General features: G+C 51.3%; 2 protein-coding genes across 8 annotated transcripts in view; both read right to left on the reverse strand.

The window, feature by feature from the left end:
* Positions 1-4352: 4352 nt before the first annotated feature.
* On the reverse strand, positions 4353-15353 carry LOC107516725 (ciliogenesis associated TTC17 interacting protein). Of its 6 annotated transcripts, none has more exons than XM_036236300.1 (10): positions 12126-12509; positions 9593-9696; positions 9021-9221; positions 8642-8697; positions 8041-8127; positions 7705-7872; positions 6276-6400; positions 5375-5451; positions 4974-5062; positions 4353-4723 (listed from the first exon to the last, which is right to left on the reverse strand). In XM_036236300.1, the coding sequence occupies exons 3-10, from the start codon at positions 9202-9204 to the stop codon at positions 4499-4501; spliced, it is 1011 nt and encodes a 336-aa protein (XP_036092193.1). In that variant the 5' UTR covers positions 9205-9221; positions 9593-9696; positions 12126-12509; the 3' UTR covers positions 4353-4498. The 6 variants fall into 6 exon arrangements, with proteins under 6 accessions (XP_036092193.1, XP_036092192.1, XP_016012220.2 ...); XM_036236299.1 differs by having other exon boundaries at positions 9607-9696; positions 12126-12508; XM_016156734.2 differs by lacking the exon at positions 12126-12509 and adding an exon at positions 9842-9901 and having other exon boundaries at positions 9607-9696.
* A 128-nt stretch (positions 15354-15481) lies between these two features.
* The window catches only part of PNKD (PNKD metallo-beta-lactamase domain containing), a 58883-nt gene continuing 50300 nt past the window's right edge, over positions 15482-24064 (reverse strand). For both annotated transcript variants that reach the window (XM_016156736.2, XM_036236301.1), the window contains 8 exons: positions 21768-21883; positions 21520-21632; positions 20794-20852; positions 19965-20057; positions 19430-19593; positions 18600-18686; positions 17689-17804; positions 15482-17458 (listed from right to left, as the gene is read on the reverse strand). In XM_016156736.2, the coding sequence (XP_016012222.1) occupies positions 17285-17458; positions 17689-17804; positions 18600-18686; positions 19430-19593; positions 19965-20057; positions 20794-20852; positions 21520-21632; positions 21768-21883 (922 nt within the window). In that variant the 3' untranslated portion in view covers positions 15482-17284. The remainder of the gene's footprint in view (positions 17459-17688; positions 17805-18599; positions 18687-19429; positions 19594-19964; positions 20058-20793; positions 20853-21519; positions 21633-21767; positions 21884-24064) is intronic.

Below are 24064 nucleotides of genomic sequence, written 5' to 3' on the forward strand. Positions count from 1 at the left end.
CTGAACCCCTTGCAGTCACTCAGACATTCAGCGCTCCCTCCCTCTGAGCTCCAGGGCTTTGCATAGGCTGCTTCCTCTTAGAACATTCTCCATATACTTTGCCTTTCTTCAGGACTCAGCTCAGGTGTGACTTCCTCCAAGAAGCCTTACTTGATCTCCCCAGGACCAGGCTGCGTGCTCTCTCAGCCTCATGCCCTCCCTGTCTACTCACGCAACTCATAACAGTGAGGCTGCTGTCAGTGACAATGCAGTAGGGAGTGGGAGAGTTTCTGGGTGCCTGGGGAAGGAGGAAGATAGCATAGTCAAGCCTACTCCGGATGTAGCTAAAGCAGGAAGGTGTCTCTTCTCTGTTCTGGCGTCTGTCTCCAGAGAGCCACATCTGATATGTTTATCAGAGTGGATTCATGCATGAACTTGAGCCAGACTCCCTGGGTCCAAATCCTGGCTCTGCCCTTAACCTGTGTGCCTTGGCCTTAACCTGTCTCTCATCTGTAAAATGAGAATAATGATAGAATCCACCGTATAGGGGTACTTGTGAGAATCACATGAATTACCACGTGTCAATAAGTGCTGCATAGGGCTCGGTCTTCTTCTTCTTATTATTCATTTCCCTCTGCCTCTCTGGGCTCCACCACTAGGCCGAGTCCACATTAAACACTCTAATATTACATGCATGTGTTTTCTTGTTAGCACTTTCCACGGTCTGCCTTTATCCATAGTATCCATTTATCCTTGAGCAATGTCTCTTCCCTTCTAGGCTACATGCCACGCAGGCGGGGCCCAATCCTGATGTCCCCACGACATCCCCGGTCCTAGTGGAGTGCCTGGAACTCCAGAAGTGCTCAACATTTATTTATTTACTTATTTACTTAATTTTTTTAATTGAAGAAATTATTTAAATCACCTCCCCCCCCCCCCCCCGTCGTCTACCTCCCCTTTCCCTTCTCCCCCCGCTTCTGGTAATCGCTAGTCCATTGTCCATGTCCATGAGTCTCTGTTCGTCCTGTTCATTTGTTGCTTTTAGGCGTATATCCCACATATAAGCGATATCATGTGATTTTCAACTTTTTCTGTCTGGCTTATTTTGCTGAGTATGATTACTTCAAGTCCATTCATGTTGCTGCAAATGGCAGTATTTCATCTCTTCTTATGGCTGAGGAATATTCCATTGTATATATGTGCCACAGCTTCTTTAGCCAATATCTATCATAGGACACTTCGGTCGCTTCCATGTCCTGGCTACTGTGAATAATGCTGCTATGAATGTCGGTGTGCAATTGTCTTTTCAGATATGGGTTTTCAAGTCTTTGGGGGTAACTACCCAGTAGAAAGATTGCTGGATCATATAGTAGATTAACTCTTAGTTGTTTAGGGAACCTCCATACTGTATTCCATAGTGACCGTACCAATTTGCAGTCCCACTCACAGTGTACGAGGATTCCTTTTTCTCCACATTAACATTTATTTTTTATTTGTTCAGAGAAATAGCTATCTTAGTATTATGGAGCAAGAGCAGAGGTTATGAAAGTTCAGGGGACAAATAATATGATCTAAAAACAAAGCAGTTTTGAAAGGGGTGTCACACAGGCAGGCAGGGAAGTAAGTGGCAAGACAGTTGGGAAGAGGAAAGCTCTGCATGGACTGAATGTTCTAGGCCTCCCCTCTGCCCCACTGCTGCAGAGGACCCGGGAGTAGAGGCGGCCCTTGGGATCTCCGCAGAGGCATGTTCTGGGTGCACTGCCTTGGGTCGGCCTCAGTTTCGGTTCTCCACAGATGAAGAAAACAAGCCAGGGCCGAGGAGGCTCTCAGCCCTGCTTACCTCAGGATGATGAATCACTCTCTTTGCCAGCCTCTCTTACCTTCTTTTGTGCTCTGGCCTCACAGCCTTCTGTTCCCAACATGGTATATTCGGAGCCTTTCCACTTGCTGTTTCCTCTGCCTGGAATATTTTTCCTGTAGCTCTTCACAGGTCTGACTGCTTATCACTGGGTTCCAGTTTGACAGAGACCCCAGAGGCCCTCCCTGAAGTCTCCACCCTCAATCTTCCAACCTTGAGTCGCTTTCTACTAATTACTTGGCTTTGTTTTCAGTAATGACTGAAATTTTACATATGAAATTACCTTTTATGTTTATTGTCCATCTCCCCACACTCCCTGTAAGCTCCAAGACTTTGTCTTGTCACTGCTGATCTCCCAGGGTCCAGAACAATCCTGGCACATGGAAGGGGCCCATTTGTTGAGCTTCCTGCCTGAGCGAATGAAAAACACTTACTTTCTAATGCTCTCCAACAGAGTAGCCACTAGCCACACGTGGCTATTTAAATTGAAATGAGTTAAAATTAAAACTCCAGTTCCTTAGTCATATAAACCACATTTCTAGTTCTCAGTGGCCACTCATGTGACCAGCGGCCACCGTATTGGACATTGCAGATAAAAGACATTGCAGAAACTTGTGTTGGATGGTACCTCCCTAGACCATGCAAATACATTCCACTTTCCTCGTGTCATTTTCTCTGCCTGGAAGGCTGTATCTGACATTAATAAAAACGTTCCACATGTAGAATTTGGTAATATGTTCAAACAAACAAACAAAAGCCTTAATATCAATTACACTTCTCGGAATGTATCCTTAAGGAAAAAATTGTTGATATATGCAAAGATTTAGCTACAAAGATGTTCAATGCAGCACAGTTTGTGAGAGCAAAAAATAAAAAAATAAAAAGGCAGAGATGAGCAGAGATTGGTTACTTTATGGCAGAGCCATAATTTTTTTTCTTTTTTCAAAAAAGAAAAAATAGAAGACTATAATGATGAGGAAATATTTTCAGAACGTATTGTTAAATGAAACAACTGGTTAAAACATTCAAAAAAGTTACAAAACATGGAGATTAAGGTGGGAATCTAGGGAGATTCTAGCTTTACCTCTGTTATCTAATGTTTGAAACTTTTCAAGAGTGTAATTAAGTATGCAATTATTGGTTAATGAGCATCTATTACTATATGATTTTATTTTTGTTAAAATAAAGTCCTTTGGAGCTGTAAAGACCAGATCAAACATTTTGTATAAAGTGCTTGACAGAGTAAAGGCTGAACAAACACCAGCCACTTTTATGCATAGAAAAAAAGAGTAGAGACTATTTGTTAAAAAGTTAAAAATAGCCATTTCTAGGTAGAGGAATTGAGGTGAAGTCATGTTCTTCTTTTGGTTTATCACTCTTTTCTAATTTTTCTCTGATGAACATGTATTTCTTTTGAAATAAGGGAAAGGGACTATATATATCATATATATATGAGATATATATATATATATGAGATATATATATATTTATTTAAAAATTCTTTAAGGCTCAACTCAACTTACAAGTCTCTATGAAGCCTTCCTTCCCTGATTCCTGGGTCATGGACTTCCCTCCACCGCAGCCTTGTAGCTATTGGCCCATATTATTTACTAGAATACAAAGCTTCTTTGGGGCCCTCCTCTTGCAAAGCAGGTCCCAACGATTGCATTGCTGCAGGGTAGAGCCTGCGCCCCCATTGCCAGCTGCCTTAGGGAAGCTTACCTTATATTTGTTACCAAGCAGGCAGCCAGTACTGGGCAGAAACAAGCCCCTGGACAGAGTGACATTAGCAAGGAGCTATGAGGAGGTGATGGGGACCCTGCACGCCATTGGGGGGTGTTTGTGTGTGGGGAAGAATGGGGAGGAAGGTGGAGTGTGAGAGCGGGCAGTGGGTGTTTGGGAGGCTTGGGAGGAGATGAGCAAGGCCAGGGGTGATCCAGATCCCTTCCCCATTGCCCCTCACCACCCATCTGCTCTTTTTTCTTTGAGGGAGGGGAGGGAGCAGGCAGTTATGCTAAGTAGTATCAAGAAGCCCCACCCCGCCACCCCTGCTAACCTAGTGCCTAGTATGGGTTTTGGAATCCAGCCTGAGGGTTCGAATCCCGCTTCCCGTGTGCTAACTCCAAGAGTTACTTAACCTTATGGTCCCCAACTTTTTTAGCACCAGGGACCAGTGCGCCTATGAGAATCTAATGCCTGATGATCTGAGGTGGAGCTGAGGCGGTGATGCTGGTGCTGGGGAGCGGCTGCAAACATAAACGAAGCCTTGCTGGCTGGCCAGTAGCTCACCTCCCGCCCCGCAACTGGCTCCTAACAGGCCATGGACCCGTACCTGTCTGTGGCCAGGGAATTGGGGATCCCTGACTTACCCTATTGTGCCTCTATTTTCTTATCTGTGAAATGGGGATAATGATGATAATAGCCTTCAAGAAGAAAGGCTGAAATTCGCTTGCTAAACGCTACTAACGGTTCCTGTTCTTAAGCCAAGACGCAAGACTGGTCAAGGAAGGTTCTGGCTCTCACTCTCTGGAGGGCCCCGTTTATTTCCATCAAAACCGCAGTCCGGAAGGCGGGCCTCCTGGGTGCGGCGGTGCCCCAGACTGACCGCCCCCGCTTCCTTCCCAGGACCCGCGTGGGGCGCCGGCCCGGCGCGCCGCGGGTCTAGCTGGACTCCCTGTACAGCGTGCGGAAGGGGCTGCGTTGGTTGGAGGAGCGCAGGGCAGGGGAGGGCGGGCGGTGTACCGCGAAGGGACCGAAGAACTCGGCGGCGAAGGTGACCACGTCGGCCGGCTGGCGCAGCAGCAGGAAGAGCAGGAAGTCGGAGATAAGCGCTTGGGCGTCGGGGTGCTGCTGCAGATACCTGGTGTGGCTGAGACGCAGCTGCTCCTGGCAGGACCGAGCCTGAGCCTGAGCCTGAGCCTGAGCCTGAGCCAGCCACGGGTCTCCCGCACCCCCGGAAGTCCTCTTACTTCATTCCAAGGAGGGCTTAGGGACGCTGGGACCTCCCAACCCACTGGGGTGTGCACCGTAACCAGGTACCAAGAGAGATTGGTAATGGTGGAATTTATGAGCCTGGAGGGTGGGGTGGGCGGTGGGTGGGGAGGAATGGGGACCCCAGGCTGCAGCCTCTCCTCACTTTCCGGTCCAGGAACTTCGAGTAGAGCTCCATGTCCTCCTCCCACACCAGGGGCTTCTTCTTAAATACCGGCTGAGGCTCAATCTCATCTGGATGGGGAGGGAGGAAGGATGTGTAACGCCTCCCCCCCCCAGAACCTCCCTCAGATGCACAGGGATGCCCAAGAATACCCCAACTGCAGGCTCAGGTAAAACCCCAGGGCGCTGCCCACATTGGCAGAGATGCTGGAAGGCGTTTCCTGCAAAATGATCCTCCCCTCATTGCCTTGGGGCCAGGGCCTGGAGGGCAAAGCTTCGGCATCTGATCTGGGCTTGGATCCTGCCCACAGCACACTCAATCCAGCCCCTGCACCCGGGAGGGCCCCAGGTTCCTCCCCCCCCCCAGCCAGAGGCTTCACTCACCTTCCTCCCTCAAGCTGGGCATCTTGGTGATCAAGCAGTAGCTAGGGGAGCCCACCTGGATTCTCTTGGCCAGATGCCTGGAGAGCAACACAGGAGAAAGTGTCTCCCTATACTAGCCCACTCCCTCGAGGACATCCCGGGGGCTTCCCTTGACTGCCGCTCCCTGCCCCCCACTTGTCTTTGAGTTCCTGAGTCAAGTTCATTTCTGGATCCCCAGATAATGGGGACCTGCTTTTCAAGCCTGATGCTGTTCCCACCTCTAGAGATGCATGCTGGTGTGCCAGGGCTGTACTGAAACCTTCGGAGGAGTAAGTACAAAAAAAGAAATCATGAGCCTCCTGCTACATGACATGCAATATAGAAACAACAAGCTAAGTTATGAAATAAAGAAGGCCAAGGATGTTCTGATTACTTTTCTTTCTGTGTAGTAGTTATGTCAATATCTGTTTGGAAACAAATTCTCCTTCCCTTCTCGAATTTTCTCACGATTTAGTGCCTATGCTTTGCTGGTGGCAGCTGGGCAGTGTGCCAGAATGCTTCTCCAGGCACATTGATTTATCACATGTCGAGTTGTTCAAACCTTGGTGTTTTTCAATGTGACACCTGTGACAGCTGCTTCAGCTGTGCCTTAGGCCCAGTGGAGTCTTGAGGGAATGTCCTTAGCCGTTCAGGGCTCTTAGGTGAGGTTTGCGAGGCACCACGAGAATCAGAACGAGTGAATTCGCGAAGGAGGGGTGAATGGTGTGAATAAAGCAGGAGCACTCAGATCTCGACAGTAACTCCTCTTGGTGGAGTCCCCAGAAACAGTCGTCTTCCTTGGTTGGCCCCATCACTCTCCATCAATAAGCGCCCAGGCTTGTGCTCAACACTGCCCCCTTTGGCCCCACTGCTGGCAGCTCACCCATCAGACAGCAGGTAGAACTGGCAGGACATGGGGATGCCCTGATCCGCGTGTACGGTCTGCTCTACCATGAACACTTCCACCTGCTGACGGTCTACCTGGATGGTCTGGGTGCCTAGGGCTTGCTGGCAGCAGCCAAAATAAAAGGAAGGAGGTGAGGTGGTTGCCTACCAGGGTTCCCCCAAAATCTCACCCAGGCCCTTTTCTCCATCTTGCAGCTTCATTCGTTGTTAGCCAGTGACAAGCAGCCCTTGGCTGTCCAGACACTCAGGCACCATAAGATGTGAGTTGAAGGTCCCCTCATAGAGAGCCAGCCCCTGTCCCAACTCCACCCCATCCCCTCTCCATGACCAAGTGCATTTAATTGGCAGATTCCGTGGCAGGGATGAGGATCAACCAATTAGGTGCAAGCGTGTGTGTGTGGCCTCCTCGGGCTCTTGCTGCTGCAGGCCCGATGCCCTGTTGTAACTAAAACTTAAACCTCTCTTATGGCTGCAGCCATGGGGAGAAAAGTGTTAACATAAAACACGTGTTTCAAATAAAATGGGGGAAAATGGCAAGGGCCTGTTTGTGTCAAACACATTGTTCTTTGTCATGTTTGTGTTAGAAAAGACTAGAACGTCCTTCACAAAATTTGTCAAATAAGCCCCCAAAGTGTATGTTCAGAGACACAGCTTTACGATCATATATTGTATATAGTGGACAATTTGGTGACAGACAGAAGGGAGGGGAGTTGGGGGCTGGGAGAAAGGGGCGAAGGGTTAAAGAAGTACAAATTAGTAGTTGATAGTTGGTCACGGGGATGTGGAGCACGGCAGAGGGAATGCAGTTAGCTTAATATGATGGCTGGGTGGAAGGCCAGGGGAGGGAGGGAGCAATTGGGGGGATTGTTTTATGAACTATATAGATGTCTAACCAATGTACTGTATACTTGAAACTAATTTAAATAAATAAATTTTAAAAAATAATATATTATAGAAGTCATGGGTACATCGATTCTGAAAATTTTAGCCAAAATAGAAGAAGAAAAGGAGGAGAAGGTGGAGGAGAACGAGGAGGAAGAAGAACAGCTTTCAAGGCTGAGCCTCAGTAAAAGAATATTTAAGTGTACTTGGACATATTGTACTTCCTGATGTTAAAAAAATGTCTTAAAAGCAGCACTTCACTATGTTTATTTTTCCTGGACTGACTTTTGTGCAAAAGGTGTTGCTTCCCTCAACCGCTCACACTTTTTGGTCCCTCACTCACTCCACCTGTCCCACACGTGATCATCTCTCCTGCCTCTGGAAGTCCCGCCACGTGACCCCGGTTTTATCTCCATCCCTTCCACGCTTCCACTCCACAGCTGCCTCTTCTCCCACCCCAGTGTCCTCCATGCCCCTTCTAGTTTGCCCTCAGGCCAAGACCCCTGCCCAGGGAGACCCCTCACATAGGTGGAATAGCAGAGTTTGCCCTCTGTGTCCAAGGCCAGGAAACGGGCGTTATTGGGTACCATCTGCCGCCAGGCCATCACCCTCAGCAACAGCAGGTTGGCAGCCTCGGAGATGAAGCCCATGGTTGAATCCCAGGGGAAAAAAGTCACTTCGGTTTTCACTTCCTGTTCAGGACAAATCTGGGTTAGGGATGTTGAGCTGGGAAGGGGCAGGGAGGGTGGGCAAGCCGGGTGTTGGGTTTGCTGAGACCCCACTGCAGGCTCCTGGCCCGACACAATCTGGCCCCCTGCGCCTGGTTTCAAGACGACGGGGAGTCCAGCTTCCTCCCTCACCTCACCCTCCTTGATACTTCTGGTCATGACCAGCTGATCCTCTTCCTTCAGCAAACTGATCTTACGTTCCATGGGGAGGATGTGGAACTAAGGGTCAGAGCATGGAGGGGAGAATCAGGGACTCACTAGATTGTAAACAAATAATCTGTGGGAAGGTTCTTAGCAAGAGTGGCTTCCAGTGTGTAAACGGGTCACAAAGTGGCCGGGGCTGGTTGTGAGGGGCTCAGAGCAGGAGAACTTGGAGGCTAGGTGGTGACAGCCCCTTGGGAAAGGCCAGGCTCTGGGAAAGGTCAGCCCACATGGCCCCCGGGGGAGACGCCGGCCTCTGAGGCTGGAGGATGTCTGGGGTGGGCTGGACCCAGCACTTGTGTATTAGGAGGAGGTATTCAGAAGCAACCTGCTGCTGACCTCCCGTACCCCTGGATGGATGGGCTTCCACGTTGTGTGTGGTGGGGATTGAAGAGTAACGGGAGAGAGAGAGTCAGATGATGTTCCACTGAGATCCCCTTCCTCTCCCTTCCCTCCCCCCTCCCTCCTCCCTCCCAGGGTCTCTGTTCTCTCACCCTAGGTTGGAGTCAAGGTTGGGGGCCCCAGAAGGTACCTTGATGAACTCCTGACTATGTTGTTCTATGGTCCTCAAGTCCCATGAGAGATAGCCTAGGGTGGGAAGAGGGAACAGTGCCATCACAGGAGACAAGGTTGGGGATTGCAGGAGGGGAGGGCGGCACCCCAGGCTAGAGGACTCAGGTGCAGTGTAGCCAGAGGAAAAACCAAGTGGGGCTCTTGTCTTGAGTCTGCGGCTGTAAGGAACCTCCCCATCACCTCTACTTCCCGCCTACCCTCGATGCCTCATTCTGGTCCCAATGTAAATAAAGTCCAAGGGTTGGTCCTGAGTAAAGGTCCTGGGAATGGGGGAAGGGGTGCGTGAGGGCAGTGGAGGAAGGATGGGGATCAAGGATATCAGGCAGCAGGAACTCTACCCTGGAGAGAGTTTCCACAGACAGTTTTGTCCATGAAGCTTCTGCAGGAGGCGTGCACAAAGGGGTAGTGTGACATGATGCCGAACTGGTCTTTTTGTTTCCCGCTCTGCACCTCGATGGTCAGCTCCCCCTGAGGCTCTCCTGTATTCGAGACCACGGCCAGAGTCTCGGAGAAGAACAGCATCTGCAGCTCCTCCTTCTCTGCGGGTGAGGATGTTGTGGGGACAGATAAAGTTCCAGCTCCTAGGCCTTCTCTCTCTGACGCCCTGGCTACCAGTGTCACCAGAGTCTCCACCCACCCGCTCCTCATCCACGTCTCCCAGGCAACTCCTGTCTCCCCTCCACTGGCCTCTACAGCAGCCAGTGGGTGAAGACACACCTCCACCACCCCAAGAAATCTTCCCTTGAAAACTACTGACCCTTTCCGAGTCCCAGGAGAATCAGGCTGAGAGAGACAGGGCCAGGTCTGGGCCTTCTCCCTTCTCTCCTCTCCACACTTGTGTATCCCTACCCCCCCCCGCCCCGCCCCCCCCGCCCCCCCGCCCAGCTCCGCCCAGCCCCCAACACCTCACCAGCCCAGGCTCACGGAGGGAGTTGAGGAAGTGAATAGCTTCAGCACTGGCCTCTAAAGGTGGCCCCTCTGCAGCCAAGGCATGCTGGTCCTTGGCTCTGGGGTCTATGGGAGGAGGAGAGTATGAGATGGCAAACCTTAGGGAGAAGGACAGGCTGGTGCAGGGGTCCCAAAAGTAGAATTCCCCCAAGGTGGATTGTGAGGGAGAAGAAGGCCTTCCCCTTTCCAGCCCCAGAAGCCCTCTTCCTACCTGAGGATTGAGCTTTAGAGGACATGCTGCCTGCTGCCTGCTGCCTGCTACCAGGTTGTATCTAGCTGTCTCCATGGCAACTGGGAGCTAGCTACCGCCTCTTAAAGGGCCATCAACCCACTTCTCTAAACACCCTGACCTTAGAGGAAATGGTAGGAACTAAGTGCTCTAGTGCTAAAAGCAAGCCTGAGGTATTGTCCAGCAGAGGGAGCATTTGTCATTTTTAAAAGGCAGGAGGATGACATAGGTCATTAGAATGACCTTAGAAGTTGTGGCCCCGAGTCCGACGTGACCTCACGTGCACAGAACCCAGTTAGATGCCCTGTGAATAGCACTACATGTTGCGGTCCTAACATGTTAACAATGATGGTGATCACAGTGACAAGCACAGCAAACTCACAAACCACGCTAACCCTAGACCAGGAGCTGTCCAGAGGGCCTCACTCTTCAGACAAATCCTGTGAGCAGGTACTTTTCCCCCTCCATTTTATGGCTAAGAAAACCGAGGTACCAAGGTCGCACAGCTAGTAACTGGCTGAGCTGGGACTCGGCCCAAGGCAATCCGGTTCCAGAGTGAGAGTGAGTTCGGAGAAAAACGAAGCAACTAATAGATGACACAATGAATTTAAACCCGTGGTGCCATACTATGGGTAGTAATTGGAGACAAAAGGCTTGAAAATTGAATTATGATACATTCGAACCGCAGGCTGTGGGCTCTCTGATCCCCGCCTGGTAACTGTTGGAGTCCTTGACACAGTGGCTAATAAAGGGCTCCAGCTGATAGTCAGGGTCTCAGAAAAGAGAACTCTTGGTGGGAGGTGGGAAGACGGGTGAAAAAGGTGACGAGGATTAAGAAGTACAAACTGTCAGTTATAAAATAAGCCATGGGGATAAAAGTAAAAAAAAAAAAAAAAAAAAAAAAAGCCACGAGGATGTAAAGGACAGTACAGGGAATACAGTCGGTAACGTTGTGGTAACTATGCCCAGTGACGGACGGGCGCCGGACTTAACGCGGTGGTCGCTTCGTAAAGTATGTAAATATCCAATCACTAAATCGTTTACCGGAAACTATGTACTACTGTATGTCCGCCATAATTTAAAAATAAACAAATTAAAGAGAAATCTGGACATGAAACCTCAGTCACCTCATGGCCTCCTCTCTCCCTCAGCCGCTGTATCACTGGGAACAGAATCTTTGGATAGCTTCTCACTGGATAATTATTTATGGTCTGGGAAGGTGCTTAAGAGGTAAGCCTGGAGATTCTAATTTAAATTAGGCAGTTGAATAGTTGATGTAAACGGTTCTTGGAATTTACGTTCTTACTGGGATTGTAAAAACATTTTTAAAAACTTCACATTTACTATGTTTATATATTTCCTTATTAAATTGCAATAAAAGTAACTTGGGAGGCTGGTTTGTCAGTCGATTGTTTAAAACAATTTTTAAGAGGAGAGAGGGAGGTAGATGGGGTTAAAAGGGTCAAATATGTGGTGGTAACAGAAAGAAATCAATCTATGGGCAGTGAACACACAATGCAATATATATATTCCTTACTGTTGAATTGTGTACCTGAAACTTACGGGATTTCATTAACCAATGTCACCATAATAAAAATAATTTTCTGAAGAGAATAGAATTCTTTTTATTTTACCTTTTCCAGCTTTATTGAGCTATTGCTTTAAAAAAGAAAATATAGTAATCTAAAACATATTGAATAAATAAGTGCAATATATACTACCTAAAGTAGTTTTAATTCTAAAAAGAGGACCAACTAGTAATCAAAGCTCCCTTAGAAGTTATTAATATTACCAGATCTATGATTAGAATGATATGACTGGAAAGCTGAACTTGAAAGGTTTTGAAATGCTTATCTTTAAAAAATGGAAACACTTGAGGAATTTACTAGCTTTTAAAAGCCAAAGTGAACTCTGAACAAGCCTTTTTCTGCACGTGAGCCCTTAGTGGCATTAGCAAAGTTCACAGCTGCCTTGGAAAGGCGTTTGTTAGTTCCTCAAAAAGTTAAATGTGGAGTTACTGTATGACTTAGCAATTCACTCCTAGGTATATACCCAAGAGAATTGAAAACATCTGTCTATACAAAACTTGTACACAGTTGTTGATAGCACCATTATTCATAATAGCCAAAAAAGTAAAAATAGCCCAACGGTCCATCAGCTGACAGATGGAGAAGCAAAATGTGGTGTGTAGACACATGGAATATTATTCAGATTATTCAGCCGTAGAAGGAATGCCGTACAGACACAGGCTACAACATGGACTAACCTTGAAACTATGTTGAACGAAAGAAACCAGTCACAGAAGACCACGTATTGCAGGATTCTATTAATATAACATGTCCAGAATAGGCAAATCTAGAGACAGAAAGTAGATCGGTGGTGGCCTCGTGTGGGGGCGGGGTCGGGCGTGGAGGCAGGAGCAACATCGAATGGGCACAGGGCTTCTTTCTTGGATGATAGAAATGTTCCAAAATTGGATGGCGGTGATAGTTGCAAAACTGTACATACACTAAAAACCACAGATGCATACACTTTAAAAGGGTGACTTGTGTGTTATGTAAATTATATCTCAAGAAAGTTGTTAATAAAAAAAAAAAACCCAGAGGATTTAAATAAAATCTAAAACGAGCAAACCCTATTGCTTTCATATGTGAATTACATAAAGTTGAACAAAACCTTTTAAATCATTAGGACAAAATTAAAAATATGAAAAGCAAATTGTGGCCTAGATGCTCTTTAAGGGGTGGTCGCCCGTCCACCTCCCCCTTCCTTCCTCACCTCTCCTTGCTCAGGCCCCTCTAGCTGCATAGGACTCCTACTTGCCCGTTCCCATGGGCCACCACCTCCTGGGAGCCCATGTTCTCAACTCTCTCACCTCCCCCCCAATCCCTATTTCCTCTCCCTTGGTTCTGGTCGTGTCCTGCCAGCTACTGGGGGAGAAAGCAATTTGGCAAAGTGGCTCACAGAAGGATTCACATCAGTTTGCTGCATACTTTTTAACCCTCTGAAAGAAATGTGTCAAGGACATTTGTTACATTTGTGCCCCATTTAGGGCCTGATAGCCAGTAATAGGATGCTCTGGAGTAGGTTGACATGCTAGTTATTCGGCTGTGTTGGACAGATTGTCCTCTCTCTGAGCCTGTGACATGGACAGCCTGTGCCCTCCCAGCCGCTGGTGTGGGCATCTATCGCATGACTACCACACACAGAGAGGGCTCACAATGTGCTGAGCTCTGCAGGTATTAACTCATTTAATTCTCACAACCAGCTTCTAAGGTGGTGCTGGCATCATGCCTGTTGGACAGATGAGAAATGGAGGCATAGAAAGGTTAAGCAACGTGCCTAAGGTCACTCGATTAATAAATGGAATGCATGGACTCCAATTCAGATGCGCTGGCTCCAGAGTTCATATTCTTAACCACTTGGTTCTACCTGATGGACTAGCTAGCCCCAAGTTCATCAATGACAGTAAGAGGGAGGGGGAAGCTGCTATTCGTTCAACACAACTGTGCATCTCATTCACTTCCTCCAGCCACTCCAGAATGAGCCACCTGCCTGGTGTAAGCCACGGCCAATTGGAGGCAAACCAGTCCAACTCCAAGCCCTTTTTCTTTCTACCACCCTGTCCAGAATTTGCCAGAGCCTAGAGTTTACTGACCACGAGGGTTAGGTTCCCACTTGCTTTCAAAGGCTCCATTTGTGGCTGAGGCCGTGGAGGACTAAGACCACCCTCCCACACACACCTGCACGCACAGGCCTCTTCGCGTTTACATGTCTCTGTCTCCAGCTTCCTGTTCTCTGTTCTTCCCTGGAATGCGCGGAGCTGCCCACTTAGCCCCCACTCTCTTTCCTTTTGTACCTCCAGAGAGACAGCCTGTGATTGAAGGAAACAATTGAAAAAAATGAACTGCTTGCTAGTTATTTTTAAAACTACGTATTGTTCAAACACCTTGGAGGCCATGTGTCTACCTCCATTTTCCGCTATAATTAAGTATAGCACCAGAGATCCGATGGAGCATTTTCCGAAGTGACTTCATGTACCTTTTCTCTTCCGACTCCTGTAACAGCCTCCAGGACGTGGAATTGGTAGTGAAGGTTCATGATTTCCCTTGGAGGACCTTTCCCTACTCTCAGCGCACTGTGTCTCAGTTGGCGCTGACATTGCCTTTCCAGGTGTGGTCATGTGACCTAATCTGGCCAGAGAGGTCCATTTACCTAAACCCTACGATTGGTTCGGGGGTTGGAAAGTGACCTGAGCTGGACCAATGACACTCCATCCCTGGGACTATGGGAAGGTCTGCTAGGTTTGAAGAACTAGTAGCTTAGAACTTGTAGAGAGTTTCTCCACGGCAGGGGGAAGCCTGACAAGATGGCACTGAAACGGAAGCAAGCAGAGCCGAACGATGAAGATCCTGTTCATCTCCATGCCCAAAGCCCCCATGGCATAATCCCATGCTTCTCAATTTCGTGGGCTGATAAATTTCTCTTTTGGTTTAAACTCCTCTCTGTTAACTAATTGCCACTTGCACTTGAAAGGGTTCTGACTTATTCAAGGTTGTCATCTCCACTGGAAGATGAAAAAACTGAGGTCAGGGAAGTGCCTTGCTTAAGGTCACTTGAACGTTGAGTAATAGAACTGGGTCTGGAACCCAGATCTCTAAGGCCGGTGACACCTGCTGCCCTGAAAGCAAGGCGCAGGAGGCCTGGTTGTTGCTGGTCAGTGTCAGCTCTGGGAGAAGCACATGGCATCATTTAGGATAGATGCCCCAGTGGGAGGGTCACCCAAGGCCCTGGGAAAGTGCATCACCAGCTTTAGAGAACAAACACCTAGTGCCCCTTAAAGCTGGGCATTCCCAGGGCGACCTGGCCCTGGGGCTCACCCGTTCATGACAGCAGTGACCCAGTGACAATCACAGAGCACAGTAAGCCACACTTCCTCAGGAAGGTGAGCGCCATGGCTCAGTTCGCCACTCCCACCCCAGGAGCAGCCCTCATCCAAGACCAGGGCCAATGCCAAGTTCCCCGACTCGGGGTGAGGCGCACCTAAGAGAGGAGGCAGAGGTATGGCCAAGGGTGGGAGGACTCCACCGTGGGCTGGCCCCAAGGGGATGTGGCGCTAAGCCAGTGCTTCAGCCTTCAGCCATTCCGGTGCCACCACGAAGAATTCTGCTATGGCCCAGTATCGCCTTTACTTCTTATTTTGCTATGTAAATAAGTATCTTTAATTGCTATTGTGAATTGGAAAATGGTGTCATTTGTCCAAAATATTGACCCCAAGACAAATACAATGGAAACAAAACTATGTTATTAACGCTAATCTTCAGATAATGGAGTCTGGCTCTTTGTTACAGCTGCGGTAAAGAGGGGCTGGTGCTATCACTGCTGTGCTGAGACCAATCTCCCCTGTGGCCAGCATACACTTGTGCATCTCAAGCTTGGGAAAACACTGAGGCAAGCACATTGTTAAGCCCTGAAAAAATGCACATGAGCCATGGAAAATATATTTATAGAGTTGTTTCTGGCCAAAGTTCTTTAAGTGCAGTAAATTCGAGCTGGCTGACCTGTAACCCAGAAAAATGGAGCCAGCAATAAAGATAAGCCCATTGAGTGACAGAGCCTCGGTTAAATCATTCATTCATTCAACATTTATTGAGCGCCTACTGTGTGCCAGGCACCGTGCTAGGCGCAGAAATTCAAAGATGCATAAGATACAGTCCATGCCCTGAAGGGTTCACAGTCTGGAAGGGGAGACAAACATGTAAACAAGTCAAATACAGAGTGATAAGTGCCACAACAGAAGCATTTACACAGAGCAGAGGTAGCCTGGGAGGGGAGGGGCATGGGGGTTGTCTTCCTGGAGGAGGGGGCCTTCGAGAAGGATTGTGAGAGATGAACAGGTGTTTGCCAGGCAGACAAGGCAGGAGGAGCAGGGGAAAGGCATTCCAGTCCGAAGAAACAGCATGAGCGAAGGCACAGAGGCAGGAAACTGCATGTCTTGGGGGGCGGGGAACTCTAACTATTCTGGGAGTATTGCTAGAGTTGGTACCAGAGGCTGTGGGTGGAGAGGGAGGCAGAGGCCAGATGTTGTGGGGAAACCTAGGGCAGGGGGCATCTCAGAGGCTTGCCAGGGGTGAGCAGAGCCTGAGAGAAGGCTTCTCTTCAAAGGAACAGAAGGCTCCTGGCTAATCCAAGGTATGCCTGCTCGAGGACCATAGGATTCCTCACTGTGGCCCTTACAGGACCTGGGCCTGAGACCAGAGGAGAAGCTGAGCTGAGGGAGGGCTGAGCAGAGGGGAAGGCCCCAGGCCTGGGGTCCTGGAAGCTGCCACTCATTTGGGAGCTCTCTGATCTCAGATTCCTGATATCTGAACTCTGCTGCACAGACCCCCTTCCCACAGCCGGGATGGGGCCGAGGATCACATGCCAAATTATAGAAATGTGTTTGGCAAACTGCAAGGGGCCAGATAAATGTGGTTAATTACTAAAAGAGGAAAGGGGCTGAAGATAAAGCAGGAGTTAGAGGAAGGCAGAAGTTCCTAAGAATAGGGCCAGAACGAGAAAACCGCAGTGGCCTTAGTGGAGGATGGCTCTCTCCCCCCTGGGAGGGAGGGACCCTGTTGGCCCAGGGCAGGGGCAGGACCTCTGCCCCCACAGGACTGTGGGGCTGCAGTCCCAGCAGCCTCCAGTGTCGTCAGTCGGCCTGAGGTCAGGGTCTCCTTGGCAACCAGGACCCTCCCTATGCCAGGCTGTAGAGGGGTCACTGAGGCAGAGATTGGCCAGACAGCCAGACGTCCAGCCCTTTCACCTTTCTCAGAAATGGCTCTGTTTGAAAAAATGCCTTTGTGGGGGTGGGGCAGGGCAGGGAGACTTAGGGAAGAGGGGGGCAGCGTCTCAGGAAAGGAGTCCAGGTGGCCCTCTGAGTGACCACCTTGCCAAGGCACCGCCCTCAGGCCACTCTGGGGCACAGAGTTTCTTCCCCAGCCCTGAATGGGAGAAGGGGGAAGACGGACTCAACTTGTTCACGGCTCCTGCTGCCCCGGGGTCAGGGGCTACCGTGGAAGCGAGGCCCCCTGAGGGAGGGGCCAACAATGGCCTCCAAGTCCTTCCTGCCACTGCAGGAACAGGGGACAGGAGGAGGGGATCCCTCCTGGTCAGGTATGGAGATGTCCCACGGCCCCTCCTTCCCTGCTGCCCTTGATATCTCGGCCTCACCACGGAGTCTCCGGGCCCTGGAGCAGCCCCCTCTCCTCTCGGCCTCAAGGTCTCCTCGCCCGGTTCCTCCTCGTCCCCTGACCGCTGCTGGGAAATGATGCCCACCGAGGGCGCCGATGGAGATGGTGGTGGTAGCGAAGGCAGGGATGGCATGTGCGGGTGATGGGTGGCCTTCCCGCCATGGGGGTGGGCCGGGGTGGGCTGGGGGACGCGTCACTTGCTCTTGTGCAGGTCCTTCAGCCGGCGGAGCTTCTCTAGGAGCTGGGCCCGGGAGTAGCCATCGTCCTCAGAGGGGCCCAGGCCTGGCCCCAGAGCCTCCTGCAGCACCAAGCAGTGGGTCCTCAGGAACGGGTTGTAGGAGCGCTCCTCTCCCAGGGTGGACGGGCACTGTGGCAGGAGAGGCACCTGGGTTTGGCGGGGAGAATCTGGAGAAGGGACCCAACGAGGGAAGCCTCCCCGGCCTGGGCCCCGGCCCGGGGCCCAAGAGTGTGAAGCAAACATGTCAGAGCTCTGGGAGCCCCCACCCCTACCCCCACCCAGGGGCAGGCCCGGCTCGGCAGGAAGCCTTCCTGGGGGGCAGTGCCCTCTCAGCCCCTCCTGCACCCGCAGCCCCGCACCGTGCCCTTGCGCTCCATGCGCTGCCTCTGCACCCACTGCAGCTTCCTCTCCCGGGCCAGGTTCTCGGGCTCCACCACGCCTGCGAAGCCCAGGTTCTCCTCTGCGTACTCGTGACCTAGGGACCGCCATGGGGCCCAGTGAGAGAGATGGCAAGGCAGAGAGGGATCGGTGTGTGGTCAGAAAAGGTCCTCCCTGCCCTTGGCCTATGGGTACCGACAACTGGGGGGGGGGGGGAGGGGCAGTGCTTCCAGGGCCACGCGCGCCACATGGAGCTGCTTCTCCGAACGTGGGCACAAGTCGGCCATGAGTAAAGAGGCCGAAGCCATTCAAGGGGCTAGCACCGGGCCTGGAGCCAGAAGACCTGCATTCTAGCCCGACTCCACCTCTGCCCAGCTGTGTGACCTCAGTCAAGTCATGGCACCTCTCTGGGCCACAGTTTTCTTTGGCAAGTGGAGAAAACGACAATGCCACTAGAACAAGGATGTGTCCCTGGTTCCTGGAACAGCTTGAACAAAGCTGTTCAATAAAGTATGAATAAATGGACGGATGAAATTATGTTCTGAAGATTAACCGGGATATTAGCGAATGTATTTTTACAAACTATGGACATGCAGTATGTGTCTGTCTGTACGGACATGCAATGTGTGGATATGGATGCATTCGACGGACACATGCAGACTGGACTTACTGACTTCTACTTGATGAGCACAGGCTGTTCTCTGTCCTGGACTCTGGTGAGGCAGAGGCTTACAGAGCCAGCACTCCAGAAAGAAGGGAGCTCAGCCATTACTGCTAGAGTGGGCTCCTGGGAGCCACCAGGGGTGGAGTTATGGCCCCTCTGCACCAGGAACTGAGTCAGCAGGGACGCTAGGGGGGTGAGGGGCCAGGAGTAGTGGGAGGGGCACCTCACCAGGCCACAGCAGAGTGTCGTCCCCCAGCCCCAGCACAGTGTCCAGCGAGCTCAGCATGGTCTCTGCAGTGCCCTCAAAGGTCCGTCCTGGTGTGGTCAGGGAGTGTGTTACGAGGTACAAGGATAACACAGCATGCGATAAGGTATGCGAAGCAGGGTGGGGACCAGCTTGAGCAGCGCGGGCTGGCCGCCAGCCCTCAACCATGCCCCTGGCATGCCCCCCTCCTGGGCATCTACTCCCTCCTTCCCACTGGGAGCAGGGCCCAAATGTTTACCCTCAGCCAAGCCCATCTGAAGGCTCCCATCACACACATTGACATGTGGAGTGCCAAGAGGGGGTGCCAAGTCTTCAGGCTGAGTCCTGGGACCCCAAGCAGTCATCTTGGGTTGCTCTTTTCCCCAGAGCACTTCCTTCTTTGCCTGTGCTGCCCTTTGGGACTCCGAACAACCTGGGACTCGTGATCCCCCTCCCCCAACCACAGTATCATCCTCTTACTCCGGGGTTCTCAAGGTTTTGTGACCCAGTCTGCTGGTAAATACATCAGAGAACTAGGCTCTACCCAGTGGAAACAAATGCCCTGTGAGGTCTGTATTCAGTTACAGGCATCGTCTCATTCTGTCCATCCCCTATGGGAAGTGGTGATACTTAAAAAAAAAAAAAATGGGGTAACACAGGTAACTCTAACGCCAAATCGGAGTAACTGCCAAGGCGACATCTGTGCCGAAACCAATGCTTTAATGATGTGTATGGCACTGTGGCCGTCCTTGGGCCCCTGCCCTGGCCTCTCTCCCTCACTTCCATTCCTCTCTCTTCTCTTTGGGGGACTCACCACAGCCAGAGAGGAAGAGCAGGTCTCCTGAGAAGAGGCAGGAGGGACCCTTGTAGGGCTCCCCATCCAGCAGGTAGACCAGATGGCCTTGTGTGTGGCCAGGGGTGGCCAGAGCCCGGATCTGAAGCCGTCCCACGCTAACCACATCTTGATGACACAGGGGACTGAGGAGCAAGACAACAAGGGAGAGAAGGTACTAGAACTCATGGCAGCCATGCTGGCCCTATCCAACCGTAGGCCCAAGAGGCTGGGTGATTCACGGGAGTCAAGTTTTCCACACCAGAGAGAGAAGGCACTCTCAGTGCCCAGGGCGTCAGAGCCAAAATCTCCCTTCTTCCTGTTTTGGGGACCATGGCTGGATCAGTGGGGGATGGGCAGTAACGGTCTTCAAACGGGCTATGATCTGCTCTCTAAGTTCTGAGAAGGGCATCAGCAAAGATTCAACTGCAGATACCCACAAAATACTCAGCAGAAGGATGGGGGTGAAGAAAAGGGCCCGTGGAAGAGCCATCCCACCCCCGGGCCAGGCACTCACTGGGTGAGGTAGGGGATGCCGTCCTCAGGGCTCCCGTACACCCGACATTCCTGGTGCCGCCGGCTGAGGTCACGGTTCCCTCCACTGTGGTCCCTGTAGGTAGGACAGCAGACAGGCAGGGGCTTTGGGCCTCCTCGCCTCCCTCTTCCCCACGGCACCTCCAGGCCTTTGAGCCCTGGGGGGGCCCCGGCTTCTGGACTGAGCCAGGCGTTTATTCAAGCTACTTTCCTGTCCAGAATGTCATCCCCACAACTTGTCAACCCCTCCCCTCTATTACCCGGCCAATGCCAACGTAACTTTATCAGCCCCAGGGTCATCAGCCTCTAATTCCTCCAAGTGAATCTGGTTATGCCCCACCTGGCCCCCCCCCCACGCCCTGTACCCTCTGCCACTGCTACAGCTGCCATCATTTGTTACTATGCACGTCCATACAGAGCTGTGTCCCCTGTGTGGGACTATGATCTCCTGGAGAGGAGAGATCACAAGGTTTGTCCATGTCCAGTGCACAGGAGGCATGTAAAATATGCCCACGGAGTGAAAAATAAATGCCTCCCCTGCCCTGCCCTCCTCTGGGCTCTAGGAGCCTAGTCAGTGGAGCAGTGGGAGACTTGGCCCTCCCCTTCCCTCTCTGCTGGTGCCCCTGTGCTTCATGAAGAAGGTAGGTGGCTGGTGCCCCTGTGCTTCATGAAGAAGGTAGGTGGCCTCCGTCCTGACTCCCTGATCCCCAGCCCAGCCCGTTTTATAGGGCCCAGTCCTGGCAACCCCAGCCGGGGCAAGGGTCAGCCAGGGAAGATCGTCTGCACCCAGACCCTCGACCCCAGCCCCTTACCAGTGCTTGTGGGTGCAGAGAATGGCAACCAAGGTAACGCCCTCCTTTTCAATGGAAGCCTGGGGGAGAGAGGAGGTACCGAGACTGAGGAACAGGGTGCGGCCCAGGACACAAGGCAGAGAGAAACAGGGGGTGTGGGTGCTGGGTAGAGAGCAGAGGAAAGGAGAGGAGGAAGGGATGATGGAGAGGGAGGGGATGGAGGGAGAGAGTGAGAAGGGTGTGGGAGCAGAGGGCTGGGGAAAGGGAGGGGAGCTGACACCCAGCATGGGCGCAGGGGGAAGGTGGGAGCGGGGAGGGGGAGGGGAGAGGGAGACTCGTGGAGGGGGCAGACGCACAGACATGAGCACGCACAGAAATAAGAAATAAGAGGGAAGATGGAGAGACCCGGATACTGACACAGGTGAGGAGGGAAGAGGGTTAGAAAGGGGGCCGCAGAGTGAGAGAAAGAGGAAACCTATTAGACCCAGGGTCCTGGGTGGCCTCGCTCTCTCTCTGGCTCTGATTGTCCCACTGCTGCCTTCCTCCCTTCCTCCAGCCACGCCCTGGACCCCAACCCGCCCCCTGGCTGTGGTTGTGGGGGTCTCTATGTGTATATTTATGTTGGGGTCTGTGTGTGAGTGCATTGGAGGGAGCACATCCCATTGGCAGAGGGATCAGAGTCAGCCCATCTCTAGTGAGGGGAAGCTGTCAGTCCCCAAGGTGACCCCAGGTAGCCCTGCCCCTCACCTGCACAGCCTGAGGGTCTGAAGGGTCCACAGCCACAGCCAGCCGGGCCTGGGTGTCGATGATGAGGTAGCTGTAGTTGTCCGAGAGGACGGGGATGGGAAGCACCTTCACTCCTGGGGGACAGAGATGGGCTGTGGGTGCGGTGACGAGCAGGGAGCCCGGCAGTTGGGGGTATGTGGCAGGGGTTAGGCAGGAAGGGTGGGTGGGCACAGCTGGGGCGATGCTGGCCCAGGGCAGCCAGAGCTCACCGTTGAAGAGGCGGGGCTGGGTTCTGGAGTGGCCTTTAGGGTAGCGATTCCGAGCCCTGCGCAGCTGCTGGCGGTAGAAGAGGTATCCAAGCCAGGTGCGGGTGTACAGGCTGTACCTATGGGGCAGGATGTCCGTGCTCAGCCCCCACGCTCCAGACCCTCCGTGACGCCCAGGCCCCACGTCTCCGCTCCCGTGGCCACCCCTCGGTCCATGCAACGCCACCATCACTTACTGTACGCCTACCGTTTGCCCTGCTCAGTACTCAGGGCAAGACGGAGAACCAGACAGACACACCCCCAGTTCGCAGCCCATCAAGGGAGAAGAGAAGAATTCAAAGGGAGACTTCTGGAGGGTGAGGGGTTTATGTGGTGAAAGGGATGGAGGAGTTAGGCAGTTAGATTAGGCAAGAAATATATTTCGGGAAGAGCAGTGACATCACAGTGATGCTCAGAGATGTTGAACCAGATTTTCCTGCCTCACCAGAATCAGCAGGTCTGGAGTGGGGCCTGGGAATTTGCATTTCTAAAAAGCTCCAGGTGATGTTGATGCTGCCGGCCCAGGAGCCACGACTTTGAGAATCACTGGGATAGAGGAAATCATGATAGCAGACAACAGGGCTTGTTTGGGGAAACTAGAAAGTTCTGTTTGGCTGTTTGGGGGAGGGAGAGGTGAAGCTGGACAGGCTGACCACACTCCCTTCCTCCTCTGGCTACCATTCCAGGTCATTCCAGGTCATCCCAGGCTACACAGTGAAAAGGCAGCAAAAAGAATGGAGATGACTTGTGAGTGACAGCGTCCTCCAAATGCAGAACGCCAGCACGCAGGGCCAGCTTCACAGGCGTGCGACCTGTGCGGTCACACAGGGCCCCCTGCTTGGTTTAATGCTCCGCTGTTGCCATCTTGAAATTCTCAATGGTTTTACCTTTGACCTTGTATCTCGTAAGTAACGTCTGATGGAACGACATGCACGTGAGTGGAGGCGATAACACACAATACGTGCACGCTCTGTTCCTTGCTGCCCCATACACATACCGTGTTGCCGATGCCCCACGAGCGCAGAATTCTGGTGGACCTGCTATGTGCGGGAGCTTGACAAGACTCAAAGTAATACGAGGTGAGTGCGCAGTTACGACTGAGTAAGGGGAGCACTGACTGGCCTGACTTTGCTTCAGAGACATAAAGAAAGCAGTGGGTTTCTAAGAAACCCTGCCACATCCTTTCTTCCTCGTGTTACTTCCCTGTATGATCAAACCATCTGTGCCGCAGACGATGCTACAGAAGGAAAGGGAAAGGGGGTGACTGAGCTGTCCTCTTCCTTTTAGCTCTTCCTCCCTCAACAGTAAGCTGCAGGTGGTAGAGTTGAAGGCAGAGAGAGCTGGTGGACTATGGGTGTGTCGAGAAGTGAAATAAACAACAGTTGAGTTAGTTGTGTGCAGCGTTTCCAGTGTTCTGGTAAGAACGAAAGGCATGTCCCTATAAAGCTAAGAAATGTGAATTAAGTAGTTTCAGTGATTCACACATGATATAACAACGAATGGTAAAACTTATGCTAATAATGTAGACTTTTCATTTTTCTCTACTTAGAATATCATTAAATAGCAAATCGAAAAATTTACGGCAAGTCAAACGAGAGACAGTAGAAGGAAAGCTTTATATTTCAGTACCTTTCATGGCACTTTTTCACTTTTTTTCTGCTTTTTGAACAAGAGGCTCAAAATTTCATTTTACATTGGGCTCTAAAAAGTATGTAGCTAACGCTGCCAACATGGAAAGGAGCTATGTCAGGCCCCGGCCTCTCAGAAGGGAAACTGAGGCAGGGGTGGGCGTGGGGCAGTCAACGCTTAGGGTTACACAACAGGTTAGTCAGAAAGGGGGAGGGATTCTGCCTGATTAAACTGGAGATGGAAAAGCTGATGGACCATAAATCTCTACCTGAATTTACTGTATCCACGTTGGGGAGGGGGTTGGGGGGCAGGGTAGACCACTCTTCGGGCCCCTTTGGAAACGACTGGATCAAAACCAAGCAGGTTTCCGCAATTTGGTAGGAATGATTTTGTTGAAGTTTAATCATTGCAACTCCTCCATGAGGTGCCCACACGCTTGCACTGATTGGGAATTTCCACGTAGTATGGAGGGGTTTTGCCATCGTTTGCGTCTTTATGCTCGTTTTTTGTTTTTGTTTTTTGTTTGTTTGTTTTTTACAGTAGAAAAGTTTTCATTAGAAGGGAAAGTACACTTCCACGTGTGGAAGCGGGCCTGAGCAAGAGAAGCGTGGCTTAAAAGGCCTACACGTGTG

Source organism: Rousettus aegyptiacus, unplaced genomic scaffold (genome assembly GCF_014176215.1).
Source record: "Rousettus aegyptiacus isolate mRouAeg1 unplaced genomic scaffold, mRouAeg1.p scaffold_m13_p_2, whole genome shotgun sequence".
NCBI lineage: Eukaryota > Metazoa > Chordata > Mammalia > Chiroptera > Pteropodidae > Rousettus > Rousettus aegyptiacus.

Excerpts from the sequence above, each read along its gene's own strand:
- LOC107516725 (XM_016156733.2), bottom strand. The coding sequence starts at position 9,916 with ATGGAGACAGCTAGATACAACCTGGTAGCAGGCAGCAGGCAGCAGGCA. Across the intron at positions 6,401-7,704 it reads AACTCTGCTATTCCACCTAT|CAAGCCCTAGGCACCCAGAC; the intron begins GTGAGGGGTCTC and ends GGCTGCTGCCAG. Across the intron at positions 5,452-6,275 it reads TTCTACCTGCTGTCTGATGG|GCATCTGGCCAAGAGAATCC; the intron begins GTGAGCTGCCAG and ends GTTGCTCTCCAG.